The sequence below is a fragment of the Spea bombifrons genome, chromosome 4 (assembly GCF_027358695.1).
Source record: "Spea bombifrons isolate aSpeBom1 chromosome 4, aSpeBom1.2.pri, whole genome shotgun sequence".
Taxonomy (NCBI): Eukaryota; Metazoa; Chordata; class Amphibia; order Anura; family Pelobatidae; genus Spea; species Spea bombifrons.
The window spans coordinates 97796400-97816377 of NC_071090.1; the positions used below are offsets into that span (position 1 = coordinate 97796400).

Consider the following 19978-nt stretch of genomic DNA (forward strand, 5'->3'; position numbering starts at 1 on the left):
GTGGATAGAATCAGTCTTGTGTGGGTATAACCCACTTTGATCATTATTTATCTCCGCTAGACGTGCATTTAGTAACAGAGGATGGAAAACCCCAACTTGATGCTCCTAGCTGCCCCATGTTAGGCTTTCTCCAAACAGAGCTCAGAAGTCCTGCAGAAATGTTCAACAGTGTTTGATGTCTTTGGGGTCAATTTGTTTGCAGATGTTACAAACAAGTTTTCAAAAGAGTTGCCCCCAGTCCCCTCACAGTGTGAGCCGCAAAAACAGGAGAGATTAGAACATTCTTGAAAGGATGCTGTAGATGCATCACCAGAGGGCTTTTTCATTGCTATGCAAATAAAGACTTCTTGCGTCTGCAAGAAAATGACTTACACTTTTTCAGATACTGGCATCCGGAGGGCAATTAATTAAAATGTTAAGACTAAAAAGGGTTAAATATGTTCTTCCAGATACACACAGCTATTACATAGTAAAGGCAATATCTACTAAATAACGCTAAATACAAATCTCTCTGAAACAGAATTTGGAAGAAAGTATTTTGGGAGTTTTAAGTACAAAATGTGCTGTTTGCTAAACACCAATAATGAGATAATTATAAAGAAATCATCCTTAAGACTAATAAATTAATTCCACTTGAAATAAGTATGAGGTCTGTTCCTTCAGACCTCTTCTTCTCGCTCCCTGATATTGTGTTCCGGCAATTGACGCTGAGCGCCAGGATATGACACGCACCACGAGGGTGCACTGAAGCAGGGCAAAAATAGGATGCACATGAAGGAAATGTGATTACTTCCAAAGCTAGTGGATAGCGAGAAAGAGGAAAGAGAGAAAATGGAGAGGAGAGGTAAAGAGAATGTAGAGACAGTGAAGAGATAATGAGATAGAAGAAAGATGGGGAGAAAGGAGGAAAGAATGAGGAAGGACAGAGATAATGAGAAATTAGAGTGATTGATATAGATAAAAATAGGAGAGAGAAAAGGGAAAAAGGGCAGGGGTCATGAGAAAGGGGGCTGTATTTTGAAAGTGTGTTTCAGGGTAAGTGTGTCTAATGACAAGTAAGCGTGTGGCTGCAAAGGCAAGTGTGAACCTGTCTCTGTGTGTATGGGCATGTGTAAATGTGTATGTATGTGTGTATGGGCAGGTGTTTGTAAGGGCAGTTTTTTTTGTATATGTATGTATTTTGACAGACTGTTCAAAGTTTTAGTGTCTTGGGCCTAAAGTGAATAGAATGATTCACGCTAACACACGTTTAACCAATGGGCACTATTTAGTATTGTTTTGAATTTAAAAAAAAATGATAGTGTCCTTCCCTGAGTCCAGCAACTGTGAAAATGTCCCCAGTGAAGCATGCCCAGATCTATCCTTGGTGACAAGTAATGTGTGTGACTGTGGGTGTCCTGTGTACAGGGTTAAAATGTGAGTGTCATTTTACAGGGTTAGAAATAGTGTGTGTGTGTGTGTGTGTGTGCGTGGGAGTGACAGGAGTGATTAGCCAGGGAGGTGGTGCACAGAGTGACATGCAGAGAGCAGAGCACTGAGCTGTACAATGAAGAAGAGTTGGGCCAGAGCAAATATTTCCGGTGCATGGCTGTGTTGTACCTGTGTACCTGGCTCAGCTGCCCCTGCATAAAAAAGAATTGCTCTGCACGCTACTCTGTATAGCTTCTTCACAGCACCATCTTGATATTTATGTAAAAGAATTGGGGATGCAGGAGAATATTGTTGCCTGGGTTGTCACCTGTGTCTTTTGTATGGATCTAATTATAATAGTTAATGTATTATAACATAAATACACACCTAGTGATATGCTGGGATGTAATGCTCTGATACATTTTTTAGGTTTTCTAGGTTATTATTTAGATATGCCCTCCATACCAACTGCAATCCCTCCAACACTGATTTTATATGAGTAATTTATTGTACATTTTATTTAAATATACATATACATATTTAATGCAATAATATTTATGTATTTAAGTATTATATTGTAGTAATCTTTAACATATTATTCTATATCATATGTGTGTGTAAAACAAGCTAGGATTTGTGTTTTAAAGCAAAATCTATTTATTTTAACATAAGAGGTATTGTAAAACAGAGTCTTTCTTGACCCTGGCCTTCCCATTAGCCTGCTGAGCACAGACAGGTCCCTACAAGGCTCAATCCCAGGAAACACAGAAACCTAGAACCTGCCTAAAACTAAAGTGTCCCTTGCATTGGCAAGTCCTGTGGGTGTGATAGGGGTGCATTGGCAAGTCTTTTGGTTGCAATGGCAAGTCCTGTGGGTGCAACAGAAAATCAGTCAGGGTACCCATGTTGACCACCATCAAAAACGCCTACAATGGGCACATGAACATAAGAACTGGACCACGGAGGAATAGAAAACGGTGGCCTGGTCTTATGAATCACGTTTAGTTTTAAATCACGTGGATGGCTGAAGAACACATGGCACCAGGATACACTATGGGAAGAAGGCAAGCTGGCAGAGGCAGTGTGATGCTTTGGGCAATGTTCTGCTGGGAAACCTTGAGTCCTGCCATTCATGTTGATGTTACTTTGACACATACCACCTACCAAAGTATTGTTGCAGACCATATACACCCTTTCATGGACATGATATGAGCTGATGGCATTGGCCCCAATCAGGATAATGTGCCCTGCCACAAAGCAAAAATGGTTCAGGAATGGTTTGAGGAACACAACAATCACTTCAAGGTGTTGACTTGGCCTCCAAATTCCACAGATCTCAATCCAATCGAGCATCTGTAGGATGTGCTGGAGGCCCCACTCGCAACCAGGACTTAAAGGGTCTGCTGCACATACCGCAGCACACCTTCAGAAGTCTAGGGGACTCCATGCCTCCATTGGACACAATTTTAGGCAGGCGGTCATAATGTTAATGGACAGGTAAGAGAGCAGCAAAAGTGGCAAATGGTTCGATTCAATGCTGGAGAGTAATCTATTACAAGTAATAAAATAGCTCACCTCTCATAGAATGTAATGAAAAAAAATGAAAACGTGGTACATTTTTTATTTTATCTCACTTATACATATATCTCTGTTTTTATTTCATTTTTTCACTGCAGTCTATGTGAGGGGTGCTATTTAATTCCGTGGCATTAAATTTAGCTAATATACCATTTTCACCCTATAGCACAGTCTACAAAATCCATAGGTTCCTTTGGAATCTGGGTCACTCCCACCAATGGCCCATTGTGATGGCAGTAGTTACCAGTGCCATTTCTCCTGGCGCTTAAAAGTTTCACAAAAGCTGATTTCTCACCCCATCTCTCTTAGTGGATTCCATGATCAGTCGGATGGAAAGCTTCTCTACATTTGTTTAATGCTCTCTGATTGGGTACTTGACAACTTTCACCTCCAGGCAAACAATATGCATTGTGCTTTCTCCAACAACCTTTTTACAGTGGAAATACAATTAATTTTAGAAGTAAATGTCACAGCTTCATGAAAACGACAGATAATTTGATTTACGGCAGGTTGTTGTAACTCTTTCACTGCCAGCATTAAGGAGCTTTGGGCCCTGGAGCAATTACACAGGAAGGGCCCGTTCTCTGGATTTCCTGTTTTTAGGAACCTGTGTTTTCCTCTTTTTTCTCTGTTTTCTGCCTACTGCAGTCCTTTTTCCTTTTGTGCTATTCTTTCTTGTGTCCTATCTCTTTTTTGCACCTCATTTGTAGACATCTTTTCCTCAATTTCCTCATCCCCCCCATCTTTCAATTTTTCTTGTCTTGCTTGCCTTTTACATTTTTCATCCTCTTTCTTCCTCTATCCCTACACACATACATAAACACAAACATACAGTATACACACACATATACGAGGGACGTTCAAAAAGTTTTTGCACTTTTTTAATATAAAATATATATACAAAAGTGCGGAAACATTTGGAACATCGCTCGCATATATATATATATATATATATATATATATATATATATAAAAACAATGTACACACATACACACACACACACATATACCTATAGAGAACAGTAAGAATCCTACAGTGTTCCCTTGGTCTAAAGAACAGAATAAAAAAAAAAAAACGTATAATATTTTTTTAAAACCTGACCCTAAGAGGTGAATTCTTTCATATGCACTTTTTCATTCGTCTTGTGTAGTGGTGGGGCTTAGTCTGTGGGGAATAGATCTGAATAGGGTTAGGCAGGGGCTAAAATAAAAACCGAAATAATTGGAAGACCTAAATGAAAATGATATAGGAACATAACTGTGAATCGCCTTCTCCTGTTCTCTCTGCTGCTTGACCACCTCTCCTTTCTAAATTGTGACTCCTGGACCGTTCTTCTGTGGATATAGTTTATTTTATGTGGAATTTAGGAAATCTGCAGCAAGCTCTGCTGCCAACAGTAAAGGAGAGTTACACCTAGACGCGTCGGCTTCCCCCGACGCCTGATCTGTACAAACAGTAGCATACAAGCCAAGGTGCTCCGTGCAGAGGGATACAGAAACATGCCCTAACGAGATAAATAAATAACTATGATAGTCTGTACGTTTAACAGGACGAGAAAGCCAGTCTCGTCCCGGAAGCGTGTTGGGAAAAGCTTTTCTTAGTAAAGAAAGTGTTCAATTAATTGGAAGTGACAGGAAGAAAATGATCTGGCTGAATGCTTTGATAAGCAATCAAGACTTAATAGATCAGGAAATATAATTGCTTACTTAATCATGCCTGGAGAGGTGCTACTTTCTCTGTTGTAAACACGGGGAGGATAATCCAGTGGCAAGGGCAGCTGCCATTCTCAATATGCACGCGGCAAGTGCTGATTCCTTGTGACTAGTAAGGTGAGGGAGAGAGGCACAGAGGAGGAATTACTGCAGATAAGGAGGATCCAATGCGCTCTGCCATGCAACAACTTCATTTTTGTTATTATCGGCTGCCATTGCTTTGCGTATTGCATACATATTTTTAAATGCTAGCATGAAGCAAAGAAGGTTTTATAGTGAAACGTAGAATTTGATAGCGTAAGATGAAGAAAGACGGCCGTGACCCAGGAGCGCTCAGCCCAGGGGTTCTTCGCAGCAGGCGGACATCGGGTAAGCGGGCGGCGTATAGAGAGATCTCACTGGCTAGCAGCCACCTACCTGCTGGTAGCCGGTCTCATCAGCACGGTGACACAGACAAGAATTATCCCTTACAAACATATATATATATTTCTTTATGTTTATTGTATTTTTTGCTTTCTGCGACTATATGCATCAGCACAGCACATAGTGCAAATACATTTGCTGTGATGATTACTTTTCCTCTTTTCCATCAGAATGCCCATTTAGGTTTTCTATGATTTTCCACATGAGAAAAATATATTGCACAGAACTGCCTGTTTTCCAATGAAAAAATCCTTTGTGAGCATTGGGCACCTTTTCTCGTATGTTGCAGACAAATGAGCTGTTCTTATGCGTTATCACTTGGGTCTGTTCAGTGATCCGCCGTGGATTTTTATACTTATCACCTTCTGGTTTCCCTCTGCTAGGATATTTTAGCACAAAAACGTAGGTCGGTTTACACACAGGCATATATTGTGGTCAGAGATGTATCTCGGCACTGCTCTAGGCCTGACTTCCTACCAATTATCTACCATGCTGAACGCATGACATCATATGTAGGCACCAACATTGCTAATGGCGGACATTTACTGTGGTCTGTATAGGGCAATTGCATGATGTTCTACGGAACTTCACAAACCTTGCCACAGACACTTATTATATTTTGCAAACATTTTTAAGTTAAGTGCCTATCCTCTTTAACGCAGAGATCACCTTAAAATGATCTCCAAAGGATTTATGGATATTATTAAAATATGAAATTACAAGTAGTTTGTCTTCCTTTTTTCTCTGAATAACTTGAGGGTGATTATAACAATACAGCAGCATGGATTGATATGACAAGACCTTAAGGGAAATTAGTATAAGGACATTCTTTTGGTCCCCCGCTCCTGTCTACTGTAATTCAAGGACATGCAAATGCCCCCCATTGGGACGTCAATTACCCCCTTTTCTCACCATCTACTTTCCTTTTGGATATCACCCTTTTCAGTGGACATCTACTAGTAATATTATTTTTATCTGTATGGCTCCAACAAATTCTACAGAGCTGTATATAAAATGTGGTTCACAGTTAAAAGGATGGTGTTTAGTATATTTGAGGTCATTTTAACGGCAACTCCAATCCCTATGGACTTCATTGACAATGCTATAGCACATGGACAGGAAGCGTACTTAAGTATGCTTCATGTTTTCAGCAGAGAAGGCGGGGGGAAGTAAAATGAAACAGTCTAATATAAAATGAATAGCATTGAACGCTATGTAAAATGGATGCAGAATACATTTTACTTAAATATACAAATTGAGTGGCCTGTTCACAGACCATGGATTTTGATTATGTAAGGAGGTATTGAGATTAGCAATTGGAGTTCTCTGGAGGCTTAAGCATCCACTGTTCACCCTACAAACATCAGTGTTTGACCTCTTTATGCTTCCAGTTAATAGAACATAGTATTTGACGGTAGATTCAAACCATTTGGCCCACCTAGTCTGCCCATTTTTCTTGATGTAGATACTCAGACCATAATCAGTCCCTGGTCTTGTCGGAGTAACCATATTCGTGTCCTATGCATGTTTAATACTCACTGTATTAGCCTCTACCACGTCTGATGGGAGGCTGCACCACTCATCTTCCACACCCTCAGTACAGTAGAACTTCATTACATTCCATCCAACCCTCTGACCTTTTCCTTTTAGATTATGACCTTTTGTTCTAACATTCCTCATCTGAAATGAACTTGCATTAGATCTCCCATTCTTTAATATATGCTTCTCTTCTCTACTTTGTCGAATCCTTTTATTGCGAGTAAAATTTTATTTTCAAAAAAACTACTTACCCCAAAAACTTGATTTCTGGCTTTTTGTACTGTGAACCTCGCTAAAGAATCATTAAAACAAACTAAAGTTTCAGAGAAAGCTGTTTTGGTTCCCGATTATACCTCCATGCAACAGCTTCTCCCAAAGTACAGAGTCAGAGTATTGCGTTAGTTTCCTACTAAAATATTTCATGAATAAATGAGATCTCGTTTAGTTGATTTTTTTTTCTTGAATAAACCTGTTGTTTGATTTACAGCCTGTGAAGGATTCCTCTCTCTGGCCCTTTTTTTTTTTTACATTCATTGTTATTTTTTTTTTTCAATTATTTCAAGTTTAGGGAACCCTTGTTAGTAGCTGAAATTCTCCGTAGAAGCAGCAAAAAGGTCTTTGTTCTTCTCTGTTCCACAATCAAAGCAAGTTTAAGACAGCTGTGTGTTTTCATTCCATTTTCTTCTATTATAAATTATTTTTATTCCCTGGAAAACCCACAATCGCAACAGATTTTTACTTCTAGTATGGCCAAGATCCCAGCAATTATTTAAGGAATAGGGCACGTCACTTGTGCAAAGGTTTACTAATATTTTTTCAGTATTGTAATGAAATGTACTCCTTATTGCAAACAGCTTGGGGAAAAAAGCAAGCTAATAGGCCAGCGTAATATCTTTGACGGTTAAAAGAACCAGACTGCATGCTCTCTGATTCTTTCAGACATGAAATGCTCTCTTCACTGAGATTGTGGTAGATAAGTGGAACATTATCCCAGCGGAGGTGGTAGAGGCTATACAGTGAAGGGATTTAAATATGCATGGCATAGACATTAATCTAAGACAAGACTAAGGTTTGAGTCTTTACATTAGGAAAAATGGGCAAATTACATGGCCTGAATGATTCTTATCTGCTGCCTAAGTCTATGAAAATGGGACAAAAAGGGTAAAGGATCTGATTCCTTGTGTGGATAGTCATAATCTTTCTGCCAGTTTACAAACATGGCTCTATTGAAGCATTCAGAAAAAGAAGGTGCATGTACTTTGTGCAAGTCCAGTGCTTAAACCCATAATGCAGGCTTTAGTTCTGCATCCCATGCCGTGTATTTTGTCCCAATGTCCTTGAAATTGTCCTCCAGAAGGGGAAACGGTGAACCAATGCTCCTGAGTGACCTTTGCAGATGTGCTTTAGTGAAAATCTTCTTGTGTATAAAATGAGTGTCCATTTATGCAAGATTAGCATGTCGGAGCTGAATATTTATCATTGAGGAATAAGGGGTCTGGGGGTGGAAATGGCAAAGGATGTGGCATTTTGTTGCCTCTCTGCTGCCCATCTCCAAAGTGATGCAAAGAGCATGGCTTCTTTATACAACAAGCGTTCCCCATAATTACCTTTTCCAACTCCATTCTGTAGAGATAAAGGCAAGTAATTCATGCTTCATGCAGGCTTGGCCCGAAGCCTGTCCAGAATACCAAACTGACAATTATGCTGAATTATGGGAGACTCGAGGATGTAGATTGTTATCCAACCTGAGCCTGGACCAGAGCATTCATTTTACCTTATTAATAATCTCTGCCTCGCTCTGCGGTTAACCGCTGGTCAACTCCAGGAGCTGACTGTCCTGTTGTAATTGAGCAGATTTCAGACTCCTTGCCAGAGCGCTAACATCAAAAAAATTATACGGTAATTGCAAAGGTAGATCGGTACAAAAGACCACCACTGTACAGATAGAGGGAGAGAGGGAGATGAGAGACTTGTCAGGAATTGTCACCATAGCAAGGGACCAGTTGGTATCTCCAGACTACTTTTCAAGTTTCGCACTAGAATAACCTATTGTTTTCACAATAAGCTATAGGAGGACATTCATGTTCTTGTTCATCACATTAAGAATAACCATTCACACATAGTTTTGTCCCTTTGAAGTTTCCATATTTCATGGCTATACCTTCTTATCACGATACAGACTTTTTCTTCCGTCATTCATTTCACGGCTATCGTTCCTTAATCAATACCAATGTTGCCTTTGCATCCTTCCACCACCACGTCAGCGCTAAGGTCAGGCCCTCATCTTCACCCATCTTGACTTTTGTAACCTCCTGCTAACTGGTCTCCTGAGATTATTTTGTGTTAAGATAAAATGATAATAACATTAACACTGAATGGTATTCTGAAGCCCCTTTTTTCTGTCCACAGGCCAGGTACAGTCAGGTCTCCACAGTGCAAGCATCCCTTTGCTGACCCAAACCTTCAGCTGAGCTGAGACCACATGCCTAGGAGGTGAGAGGATTTTCAGTCTTCACATCAGTTAGCACCGGATTATTAAAGTCAAGCATGCATCCTGTGTCCCATCCCAAAGGCTCACATTTACAATACCAAAAGCATCCATATTTACCTATAGCAAAACATAATGACATCTCCATCCCTCCAGATACTTAAATAAACAGAATCCCACCTTAAATAAACTTGACGTTAATCAATAGCTCAACAAAGCCTATATGTTGTAAATTAATACCTTTAAAACATATGGTTTGTTAAATTATTAAAATATATGTGTTTTATGCTTACGCATTAATACTATTTTTTGTTCTACATGACAGATCCCCTTTAATTCCAAATGTATATTCAATACCTACAGTTTTATAGGGTTCTGGTGGTTTGCATAGGCAAAGTGTCCATACAAGGACACCAGTCTTCGTGGCAAGGCATGTGAAGGCCCATAGAACATCAATAAATTGTCCACCACAGAACCCATGAAATGTCCACCATGTGCAATGTTGGTATCCACCCCTGCCTGTTGAGATTTATACTTAACGCAAGAAGATGAACTTAGAACTCCAGCCTTAGAATGAGTTTCTATTCCATCATGTATGTTAAAAGCCCACAATCCATACTTGTTCATATAACCACATCATGCATTTCCATTCCGTTTCACATGTTAGTTTGTGTGCTTGGTTGTCTAAGAATGTTTCAAAGCTTTTCATAATTGTGTCAATGATAGTTCATAAAACAAAAAAGTTTACATATTTAATAGCTGCCAACCCTGTGTGGAAAAGAAAGGTAGAATACATCTGTAGCCCAGAACAGGTTCCTTTGCTGTTTATGTACCATCTATAATGTCCAGCTGTAAATTCCGTACTCATGCTGTATACAGGATATTTGAAACACTTCAATTGTTGTTATATGTTTTATACATCTTACTTCTTTTTGAAGGCTAGTTATGCTAGAACAGATGCATGCACCCATAACCTGCTTAAGATATGGAGTATGCTGGTCACTCAGGAGCTTCTTAGCAATGTTCAAACACTTATACATAGCTTCTGGAGCTCCATGGGAAAGACACCTGGTATACACAGAGATATACATAAGGGTTTATTCACTAAATACAGAGTTGGCAGAAGAGTTGCAGTTTCACCTCACAATGCATTATAAAGGACCAACCCCAATGAGCTTCTGCTTCAAGAGTAGCTTGGTTTGAAAGTTAACTCATTGATTAAACCATGCATTCTCCAGGGCCAGCTCAGTCATTCTTGTAGAGAAATTAGCCAGATATGTCTCTTTATACTGCATAATAAATGTAGGCAGTTGAAATCGCAACTCTCTTGCCATCTCCCACTCCCGGGGAATAAACCGTTATACTTTAACTAGCACTGAGTAGTAATATTTTGCACTCATATACTCACCAGGCATTGGGTCTATGAGTCAGCCTATTTCAGAAAGGTCAGCTCTAGTCCTGCTTTCGTCTTCACTCCGTTCATCTTTACCGTAGCTATCCCTGCCCATCAGTGATGCATTCTGCATTAAGCAGAGTCACCCTGGCATATTTACTAAACCCCATGCATTCTCCTAACATAGCCTTTTTCGTCTGGCTCATCCCAGCGGAGGCTAATTCTTCCAGTCTGTTTAGCATTTACACTATTAAATTCTGCTTGAATCATTGGAGGATTATTCTAACTTGACTGTAGACACAGGCAGCTTGTGTTTCAGATTAGATATAAGGAGGTGAAATGTGCAGGGCTAGGTTTCCCTAATGCAACATGATTTTTCATCCAGTGCTATAGTCCGTGTACAAGAAACTCCTGCTTCTCTCGTTAGCTCTTAATAAGGCAGCAGTCTGTTATAGCAAAATCACATCTTCTAGAAACAACCAAGTTTACAAGAAAAGGATCTATTGTACAATTTAAATCGTAATTCCAGTATGTATATGCCCTGGAAAAGTGCCTACCCGGGGTAATACGGGACTCTGATAATCACAGCTCATATAGTACAGGGAACGGGGTCACGGTTGGGAATGGTAATGGAATATAAGTGGTTTTTTAAGGCTTAATTAAGAATCATTCTAAACACATGGCAAACATGAACGTTATGATGTTTCCTTAAGGGAAAAGGCAGCTAGCATAGCTCACCATCTTCTCCGTTTTAGTTCGGTTCAATAAAAAAAAAAAACACTTTGGAAAAAACCTCAGTTGTACTGTTCCAAGATTGGGGTATTACCAATTACCATGAAAGCTGGCATGTTCGCATGTTATCTCTAATGGCTTCTCTCATGCTGGTCTTAAAAACCATTACTTGCAAAAAAAAGAGCCGTAAGATGCAATTACGGCCCAGCTGGGACACGGAGATCTGAGTGGGTGGCAAGCGTTGCTTTCGCATTAGTATTTTCACTGAATGCATCGAATTAAGCCCTGGCTTTAATTGAAACCAGAGCATTAAGTGTTGACATTCCTTTACATGTATAAGAACCAGCGCTGATAAATATTTCCACACCTGGGCATTTTTACTTGATACACCCGATCCCAGAAAAATAAGGAGTCGATGATGTCAGAGCTTAGTTTTTGGGCTTTCAATCTGTACATATACTGTGAAGTATCCTGGCCTAGACTGACCTGGCCCAGGCTGACCAGGCCTAAGGCGGCAGTTCCTGGGCAATTAGGCCCCCCCAGTGTGCCACTGCTTAATGGGCCATTACAACTACCCTATTTATATTATGGAAGGCAGTGTGTACCTTTTAGACCCAAAGGGCCAGGATATGACATCATATTATCACAGTGACGAAGGAGAACACGGATTGGTTCACTGTACTGGGTACTGGGCACTGCAGCCCTAGGGTACTACGTTGGTAAATATAAAGCTGGGTATAGGCTTACCATTCAGACTAATTCTGTGTAATTTAAATGAGCCAATATATATCACATAGCAGAATGATTCTCTAATACATTCTACATTAAGAGATACATTCACACATTAAGAGGGGCTAAAATTTTGCCCCAACAGTTTCTCTATCCAACCTAAAAGAAAATAGGGATTTTTAAGAGAAAATAATATTTTTACCACATCAAATAAAAACATTATTATTATTATTATTATTCCTAAATATAGGCTTATATTCTATAGAGTTGTATAGATTTCAATGATTACAGGCCGCTTTTACAAAGGGTTGATTTTCTGCAGCCATCATATAAAACATTCAAATTTTTAAAATGTCATTACAAAAACAATAATTAAGAAAACACTAACAAAAATGTAATTATATACATTAAAGGATTCCTGTGTCCTTTTCTTTTCATATGGTTAGAAAACCGATTTTTGGAACAAATGACATTTAAAATTTTCTTCATCTGTATTTTGTAACTAGAGACGAGAGATAAGGTGGCTGAAAGAACGGCACATAAATTCAGCACCTTGGAGAGAGATGATAGTCCTACCAAGGGACACATGGGGAAGAAACACAATTTAAAAGGATTCTTTCATGCCCAGTTTATCAAATAAGGCGGTATAGTCTTTAGCCCTCCTTAAACCAGCGCACAATATTTATAAACAGTTTTTGTGCTGCTAGATCCGTGTAGAGCAATAATAGGTAACCCTCTTACAATGTAGAAAAGCATATAGCACTTAGCTTCTATTACCTCTTAGACTTTGGTCGTAATAATGTGTATAGAACCGAAGAAATGGGTTTGTAAATTGCACTCATAATTCAAATGTCTAAGGCACGTCTAAATTCCTTACACAACAGTAGATAGATAGATATATAGATAGATACCCAACAATATAGATGTCAATAGGTTGCCCTGAGCCCTATCTCTAACATTGCATCTCCTATGGTCATTTGGAGCCGTATGAGTATGATCATTCATCGTTTAAAAGCAGCTATAATTAAAACGGTATGATACCCTAATTATATGGGACTTCAGTTGCTTTCCTCCAAGCCATAGGGCTTCTTTGATTGGTGGCCCCATAGCAGTTGCCCTATTGCAAATTGTATAAGCCATCCATGGTTTTACCAACCACACTGCACTGGGTTAAGAATAAGCACACTTTGCCCTAAGGCAATCCATTCTATGTTGTTTTCGTGAGATAGTTTAGTAAATTGCCACCCAAAAATGAGCATTTGGGGACAATTCACTGATTTGTTTACTCGTGAGCGCCATCTGGTGTTGTGAAGGCAGTAGTGAACGTCTGGATTCCTTATTCATTTTGGCACTCGACCCACTGTTAGCAGTGACACCACCTCACAAGGTGACTCAGAAATGCTGACAGAAACCCTCTGTGTAATCACAGATCATGCGCAAATCCTACGCAAACATGTCACAAAGCTTAAGTGTTATTCTTCGGCTGGGATGTTTAGCCAGTTCCAGCATTAAACCAATAAATCCCCTTATTATTTCATTGTGTGTACTGCCAAAACAGCATTGACGAAACAGCCAGTGTTTGTTTGTTGCTATTTTTTAAAGCTCCCACTGTTTAATGGATGAGACCCAGGCTCATAGTTAATGCTCCTGGGTGGGTTACCGGAGGCTTTCATTTAGGGAACAGTTTTCATTTGATTTATATATTTATTTGTGCAGCACACATTACTGATGTAAAAAAGGTAACATTTTCAAGCACTACCTTTGCGGACTTTACACAGAGGTCACCATGCTTCAGTCCAGCCATTGTGCCATTTGAAGATACGAAAACATTCCATGGCCCCTACAATTTTGTGACTCTTAAAGGTATACAGTTCAAGCAATTACTTATTTCAGTGAGGCTGGCCTACCAAGGTTCTAAGACCTGGTCACCCTCCAAGGAATGGCTTTTATCTATTTTTTTTTCTTTTTGATGAAATATTTAATGTCCATGCAGTATTGATGGCCAGCTTGGGTGAGTTTCTCCCATTTGAAGCACCTAGTTGACCCTAGATAAAAGTTCTTCATCTCCGTGACATTCATCTACAGCTCATTGTTCAGTGCATAAGCCAATAAGTCTGTTGTGAAATCATTAACAGAGTTTCCCAAAATCCTATTGAATATTGAAAAACAATATTCTGTATATTTGTTTATCTATCTCTACGTCTCCCATAAAAGAAAACTGTTATTGCATGTTATTGAAGATTTAAATCATTTGGTAGCTAAAACTTGAATTATTAATCATAACTCTGATTCTGACAAGGAGTGAAAATATTATTGGACATACTGAATAATAGCAAGAGACAGATTCCAAGTTCTGTGTCCGTGGAGAAATATATATATTTCATCCCTCCGGCAGCTCTCTCATGCTATTAAGGCAGCATTCACTCTTAGCTGTGGTCAAAACCAACTTTTCAGATGAAATTCTTTTGCGTAACTTTCATCTTGTCATTTCCAATGGAGGGATTTATATAGGAGATTGAAAAAGCTCAGCTGAAATAAAAAAAAAAGATTGTGAATTAATGTGGAATGCGCCAAAAATGTCAACTCCTATATCTTCCCCCATCCACCAAGAAAGTCTGATACCGCTAATACTTTTTTTTTTTTCGAGAAAGAGACCAGCAGACCACTATATGATTGTTTGGAATACAAAGAGTTAAGTTAAGTTCTAAAGACGTCATTGTAGTTCTGCAATAGTTGGAGAGGTGCCTGTTAGATATCTGGTACAGTTTTTGTCTGTACTCGTTCATTCATTCATTATTTTAAATTATTAACATTGTGTAGTCAAGTTTGTAAAAAAGTCATCTTTTAGAGTTAAAATTTTTCGATTATTATTTTTTGGTTAAACAAAATGTTTTTTTTTTGCAAAAACAATGTTTCTTGGCAAGCAATAGTAAGAATAATTGTGCATACACTGAGAAACATAATCTTACCATATATTGCATTACAGTAATACAACTGTATGTGAAATACAGTGTCACCAATTTAAAGCAAATACCCAATTATGAGGGACGTAGATATGGGAGGACATTGAAAGATCATCACTCTTTATTGAATCACAAGGGTCCAGTTAATATATTTTAGCAGGCCTGGATTGGGATGACTAGATGGCCCTGGCACTTTAAGGCCAACAGCTGGTACTATGAGTGCGGACACCGGCTGAATGCTCACGTGGGGTTAGGCATACCCAACCGGCAGCCGTACACTACCCAATGTGCCAGATGGCCACCCCGGGCCTGTGTTTCAGCATAGCCACTTGGAACAGATTGAACAAAGAAACGTAGAGAGGATAAAATACCTACCATACGTCCCATGTGTCCATCTTCAGGAGGAATAGTCTCTGTTTCTTCTTCTGATTAGAAGGAGCTTAGAATGTTTGATGGGTATGGGTATATCAAAATAACACACACTCACTTATACACAAAGAAGAAAATGAGTTTTAATTCTGTAAATGGATTTGACCAATTTCGATGCGTTACCCAATTACCTAAATACCAATCAATAATCGATAGATCACAAAGTCTCAAGTCTCACAAAGCCATGCCCGCTAGCCACATCTCTATCTTCAAACTTTAACTAAGGAAGGTTTTAAGACATGTATCATTCATGGCTGCAATAATTTTAATATAGAATAATAATCACCTGCCGGGCGATTCATCGGGGCCTCTTTATCCAATAAATAATGAGGGCATCTGTTGAGGAGCCAAAATGAAAAGCGCCCCCTGCTGCCAGATTTATTATTAGGGAGCGGAAATGATCAGGCGCATAGATCTAAGCTTGAGATTTTTGTAGTGATTTTTTTGAACATTATTTTTCCCCACGACCCACCTATGCCTTAAATCATTTTTAGTCCCAATAACTACATTTTTACTATATCCCAGTTTTTTTTATATATGGATAGACAGTAATGTCCAGATTTTATAGGATGATGTTATGTTTTTAATGATAAAATGAAATAGTAATTATAGTTTGCCTTTAAATAATAAAAAAAAAACAAGTCTGCCCATTTTTTCAAAATTCTACATAACTGAAGAACACATTTTCCATAAATGCCTCTAGTAAATAGCAAGATCTTGTCACCCTAAACATCTGGTGTTTTTATTCTTCAAAATCTTTTCAGATTGAGGATGGTGAATGAAGCTAAATTTTAACTAAAAAAAAAAAAGAAAGAAAAAAAAACAAAAAGAAAAAAAGCAGAAATAAAACAGAGTTTTACACATCAGCTCGTTTAAAAGTTTTCAGAGAAAATTAACATTTAATTCATATTTAGAAGTAATAAATGAAATGTGTTTCCAAAGAGGTCCCTGCTGAAATAGAGAAAATTACCGTTTAGAATTATGGCTAACAATTTATTTTACCCAGCTGTAGAGTTCGGTGTTCTTTGTTTTCCTCTTTTTTCTTCTGCAAATAAGTACAAGCAAGAGCGACAAATGTATTATCCTTAAACAAAGCCTGCCAAAGTACAGCAATCCAAGCGAGAAATAATCCAAGTGGTTGCGCAGGCAAATATATTTGGTGTCCCTTAAATTAGAGAGATGATTCTGAGATTCTGCAAGCAAGATAAGTGGCACTTATTAAAAAAAAAAAACTCAATTTCCATTGCCACAAATTTAAGTTCTGCAAGTGTTCCCGAACACGTTTGATCTTTGAGTTTTTGAAATTCAGGATAATAAAGATGGGCTGGACTCGGTTATGTTTTTGGAAGTGGCAGTGTTCAAAAAGTAGGATGTGATTGATAACTGGATTAATAAATCATTGTTAGCTCTGAAAATGGAGGCAGTGCAAATAGGTAAAAAATAAGAAACCCATATCGCCCACTGGGTACTGTCCTGCCAAGCCTTGCTTTTGGCCCACTTTAGTGGTCAGTGGTGATCATGATCCTGTTCACAAGATCAGGGAATCTTCTCAGACCAGCCAACTGTGCTGTAGATGTCACCAATGTCGACCTTAACTCCTACATATCCGACTCATGAGCTTTTAAGGTTTGGGGTATGGCGTCATATTGCTTCAATGGCTTACAAGGAGGCTGCAAACTCTAACAATCCCTGCTACAATCCCTGCCTCTAACCATGTCCTGGCGTCATGTGTTTTCCACCTCAAATATGCCTGGATTTGAGACTTAATGGTTACCCAACCTACTTGTATACATAGCCATCTCCTGTGCAACACCCACTTTAATTTATCATTTCTTTTTTTGCTTTTGCCCTACGTGTTATTTGCCCAGACGCTGACTACAAAGCCTTTTCATTTCTTTAGGTGCTCAGGGCTTGAGGAAATCATCTAACGTAAAAGTAAGTGGCAGAAAAAGCAAGCAGGGTGTAGGGTTATATATCTAGGAGCATTGATAGCAGAACAAACAGAATTGGTTATGCTTCTTTACAGATCTAAAATTCTACTGAAATTATGCATGGTTTGCAGGAGATGGGCTCTCGATATGTATAGCTTGGAGGAGAGACGAGAGAAAGGGGATGTGATAAGAGACATTTTAAGGAGGAGAAATGTTGGGACAAGGGGGGCCATAATAGAAAACTAGGAATTCAGTGGCTTAGGTGTAACGTAAGGAAGCTTTACATTACTGGGACAATGGTAGAAAAAATAAAACAGACTCCTAGCAGAAGTGATAGGGCCTAATACGGTGAGGGAACTTAAATATGCACGGGGTAGGCATATGGTGATCCTTAATCGAAGACAAGCTCAAGGACTGATTAAGGTTTGGGTCTCTACAGCAGGAACGATGGGCCAAATGGTTCTTAAAAACATTCACACCAGCAGTAACATGTTTTAGAGTCAAAGCTTCTTCTGGCAGTTTTGTACTTTGCTATGCATTTATATTACATTTTTACTTAAGCGCAGTCTGACTATTATGTATTTTTTATGAGGGCATCTTCGTTTTGGTAGTTCTTACAATCCGCATACCGTTGTTCAGAATACTGAATATACTTATGTAATCGAATTTACGGATTAAAATGATCCTAAGTACAAAAGAAAAGACAAGTTTTTTGTATACAATTGAGGGCTCTTAACCTGAAGCTGGTACATTTTATTGGGCCAACATGGAAAAAGACGTAACGTTGCACGGTGATAGGCAAAGTGTCCGTGGCAAGGTTTGTTAAGGTCCACAGAACATTATTAAATTGTCCACTACAGACCCCAGTAAATATACATATAAATGAGGAACGTTGGTGCCTACCTCTGATGTTACGTAAGCTTTTAGGACTTCAGAGGTCTCCTCTTCACATCTCGGTAATTTAACTACTTGTTAAATAATTTCCATACTTAACCCAATTCATTAAGAATTTCCTTCCAAACATGCTGTAAATGTGCAGTACAAGAGAGGGACACTGGAGAAAGAAAACACATAGAGGGACTAGTTTGCCATTTGTCCAGCACATATAAACTGTACATTTCACATGTTGTTGACTAATGCTTATGTGGAAGGAATAAACACACAGAAGGGCCCATTTACCGGTGTATCAGGCTGGTGTCTGTTGAGGTAGAAAATGGGCTAAATGGGTTAAACACAGGTCATTTCCTTAGTAGGAACTGCTGAAAATGGTGCATCAGCATGAAATGGAAATAGTCTGCCTTTTGCGATCCACGTTCATGTTGATTTACTTTATACCAACACAAATTGATGGTATTGAGTATTGTTAGGATATGTCAAAGGACTAATATTCAGCAGCCTCCATTGAGGATATGAATCCTAAGCAGTGGAACTTCTCCTAGGTTTTGTGTGTTGGGTGAGATGCATTGTCTAGTCACAGCCTTCATTTACGTCTAAACAGGCTTGTCCAGGCTTTCATACGGCTATTGCAAACTTGACAATAGGTATCTATTGCTGTTCAACGTCTTTCCATTAGTAAACGCTTTACGGTTAAAGGGTTTTTCCAAAACTGGCCCGTGTTATTGAAGGAATTTTACACAAAAGTCAAGCTCAATTGGAGAGGTTAAAACGTGAAACTAATCGCATAGCTTTAATAAACAAGCCTTTGGAACTATCTCTCTCTACCACGCGCACAGCTAAAAGTGATATTGGCCTCTCAAAGTGTCTGTAACACCCTTGAGTGTTAAAGAAGGTAAAATGTGGATGGTTTAAAAGAAATAAGTGCAAACACTTTAGCAGTGCGGGAAAATGGAGCTTAAAAATGGAAGCTATCATCCATCCATGGTAAGAATGCTCGAGTGCTCTTGGAGGCAGCGAGGCATGGAATGAACACTCGCCGGAATTTCTCTAACTTGTTCTATACGGGTACAAATTTAATCCTGTGAGGCAAAAATAATTTTGGAAAGAGAACGGGGAACTCTTACCATAAAAAAAGAAAGGTTTAGATTCCTGGAATATTGAAGTAAGGACTTTTCTTCATGTTTTTGCTTCCTCTGCCCATTGTAAAACCTCAGATTGAAAAGGTTCCGGAGCTCACACATAGTTCAAAGTAAAGAGTTTTGAAGGGTAGCAGCTCTGTCTTTCTGCAGAAAACTGTGTTAAGGTGTCACGAGATTGCCCGATATTAATACAAATCACCCATGTTCATCTTTCACCTTGTACATGCATGCTAAGCCATGTCAATATTCATGAATTAGGCCCAAAAGCACATGCCTAGTAGAAAATAAACTACTAGTTGCCAGTTGGCATCCTGTATATAGATATATATATATATATATATATATATATATATATATAGTAACATAGAGCCATTGATTTGACATGTCGACTTGAAATATCTTGTGTTCCTGATTGTCTCTTAATTTTCCCCTTACCTGGTACGTAATAAGCCAATTAAATATATACAGCCATATGCTAGCAATAACAACAATCGCATTCCAGCTGCCCTTGTCCACTTTACTACAATATCGAGTCACGTGATCTTGATTGAAAAAGACCAATCTAGATGGGTCAGTATGTGTTCTATACATGTTATCTAGCCTGAACAACTAGA

General features: G+C 38.8%; 1 protein-coding gene across 2 annotated transcripts in view; it reads left to right on the forward strand.

Annotated features, from left to right (window-relative positions):
- Window positions 1-19978, forward strand: part of LRRTM4 (leucine rich repeat transmembrane neuronal 4) — a 244661-nt gene that overhangs the window by 214163 nt on the left and 10520 nt on the right. The window contains exon 3 of one of the 2 annotated variants that reach the window (XM_053464650.1): window positions 9073-9156. The exons of the other annotated variant lie outside the window; for it this stretch is intronic. Coding sequence (XP_053320625.1) covers window positions 9073-9117 — 45 coding nt within the window. The 3' untranslated portion in view covers window positions 9118-9156. The remainder of the gene's footprint in view (window positions 1-9072; window positions 9157-19978) is intronic. 2 annotated transcript variants of the gene reach the window in all.